Below are 1,620 nucleotides of genomic sequence, written 5' to 3' on the forward strand. Positions count from 1 at the left end.
CCTTCCCCTGGCACACCCACCAAGCCATGCCCACCAAGCCACACCACACCCACCAAACCATGCCCACAAAACTGATAGTAAACAAATTTGAATTTCACCACTGAACGGTTGTTAAGTGAGGGGAAAAACTCAAGTCCTTTCCGATGCTGTTGTAACTTTGGATGGTGAGTAAACAATTGTAAGCCAAGGATTTCTGTCCTGTACAGCTTTTCTCGAACTTGTGGTAAAGAATTCATTTCATTCCTCTGTTGGTTGTGTTGTGCAGCGGTCGCTCGTCTGGATAATTCAGCGGTCACTGAAGGAGGACCTCTTCCTAGAGATGGGGAGCCAAATCAGAGGAGGTCAGCAGAGCCCGAAGCATCTCCTGACCCAAATGGCTTTGAGGAGGATTCCATCAACCCCCAACATTCCTATTCCAGAAGCTGAAAGGCGAGGAGGAAGATTTCTCTTCAAGCAATCTTCCTTTTTCAAAACATCTGTAGCAAACATCTCCCTTTGGCTCTCTGGATCTATTTTGGGAGCCTGGTGTGACCCTACAAGAAGCCGACAGCCTTCAAAATCCAGAGGAAGTAAAGTGGCGGGGAGGAGTAAGGAAATCATGGTTGCGAAGCATGTTGAACCTTTTCCAACTTTTAGTTTATCGCGCCTCCGTATGACGATTAAAAAGGACCTGCTACTGCCATGACTTCCAACCAATTTTTGAATGAGGATGAGGACATTCTTCTAAGCCCCCTCCCCACTTGACATTCTTCTAAGCTCCCCCTCCCCACTTGCTTACTCCTCAACTTGGGTGCACAAAGGATTTCATTGTTTACATCTGTCTTCAGTTGGTGATCCAATAAAGACTCTAATTTGTTTTATATAGTTTTTAAAAAGGAAAAGGCCCACGTGTCTATGGAGGAGATCCTCAATCATCCAAGTGATGGTTGTCCCAAAGGGGCTTTTTTAGATGTTAATGTGTTTTTATTTTCCATTTTCATTTTCGTACAGTCACATATATACTGTGCACAACTGGGGCCATATAATATTAAACAATAATCACAGCAATTCCTCTTGTCAATAATACCCCCCAAAATAGAAACCCAATGTACCTCTTCGACCCTCCATACACCCTTTCTTTCGCCCCCCTCCAACTTTCCTTCTTCCCTCCAACATTCCCCTCTACCGTACTTCCCCTCCCCCTCTACCACTCCTCTCTCCCGATACACTCCCTCCCTTCCTTCTCACCCTCCCTCCCATCCTCTCTCCCACCCTCCCTCCCCCTCTTTCTTCTATCCCTCTACTCCTCCCTTCGGTGTATTTCTACTATCTGTTAATATATTCAGCTTGTCCTATTTTTACCAAAGGGGCTTTTTTCAAGGGGCAACTGGACGTTTTTTTATTTTTCTTTGAAATATGTTTCACTTCTTTCAAGCCAAGAAACAACAATTACTACTATACTACTAGTTTTTCTCTTCCTCCTCCCTATCTTTCTCCTCCTCCTCTTCTTTCCTTCTTTTCCTTCTTCTTTTCCTCTTCTTCCTTTTCCTCCTTCTTCCTCTCCTTCTTTTCCTTCTTTTCCTCTTCCTTTCCTTCTTCTTTCCTTCTTCCTCCTCCTCTTCTTTTCCTTCTACATTTTCC

At 44.3% G+C, this 1,620-nt stretch overlaps 1 protein-coding gene across 1 annotated transcript in view; it reads left to right on the forward strand.

Annotated features, from left to right (window-relative positions):
- SEL1L3 (SEL1L family member 3) overlaps window positions 1-854 on the forward strand; it is a 32,104-nt gene extending 31,250 nt beyond the window's left edge. The window contains 1 exon segment of the mRNA XM_087723707.1: window positions 266-854. Coding sequence (XP_087579833.1) covers window positions 266-426 — 161 coding nt within the window. The 3' untranslated portion in view covers window positions 427-854.
- Window positions 855-1,620: the final 766 nt, after the last annotated feature.

The sequence above is a fragment of the Thamnophis sirtalis genome, unplaced genomic scaffold (genome assembly GCF_051295495.1).
Source record: "Thamnophis sirtalis isolate CommonGarterSnake01/CBP01778 unplaced genomic scaffold, rThaSir2_p1.2 scaffold_10, whole genome shotgun sequence".
In the NCBI taxonomy this organism is placed as follows: Eukaryota; Metazoa; Chordata; class Lepidosauria; order Squamata; family Natricidae; genus Thamnophis; species Thamnophis sirtalis.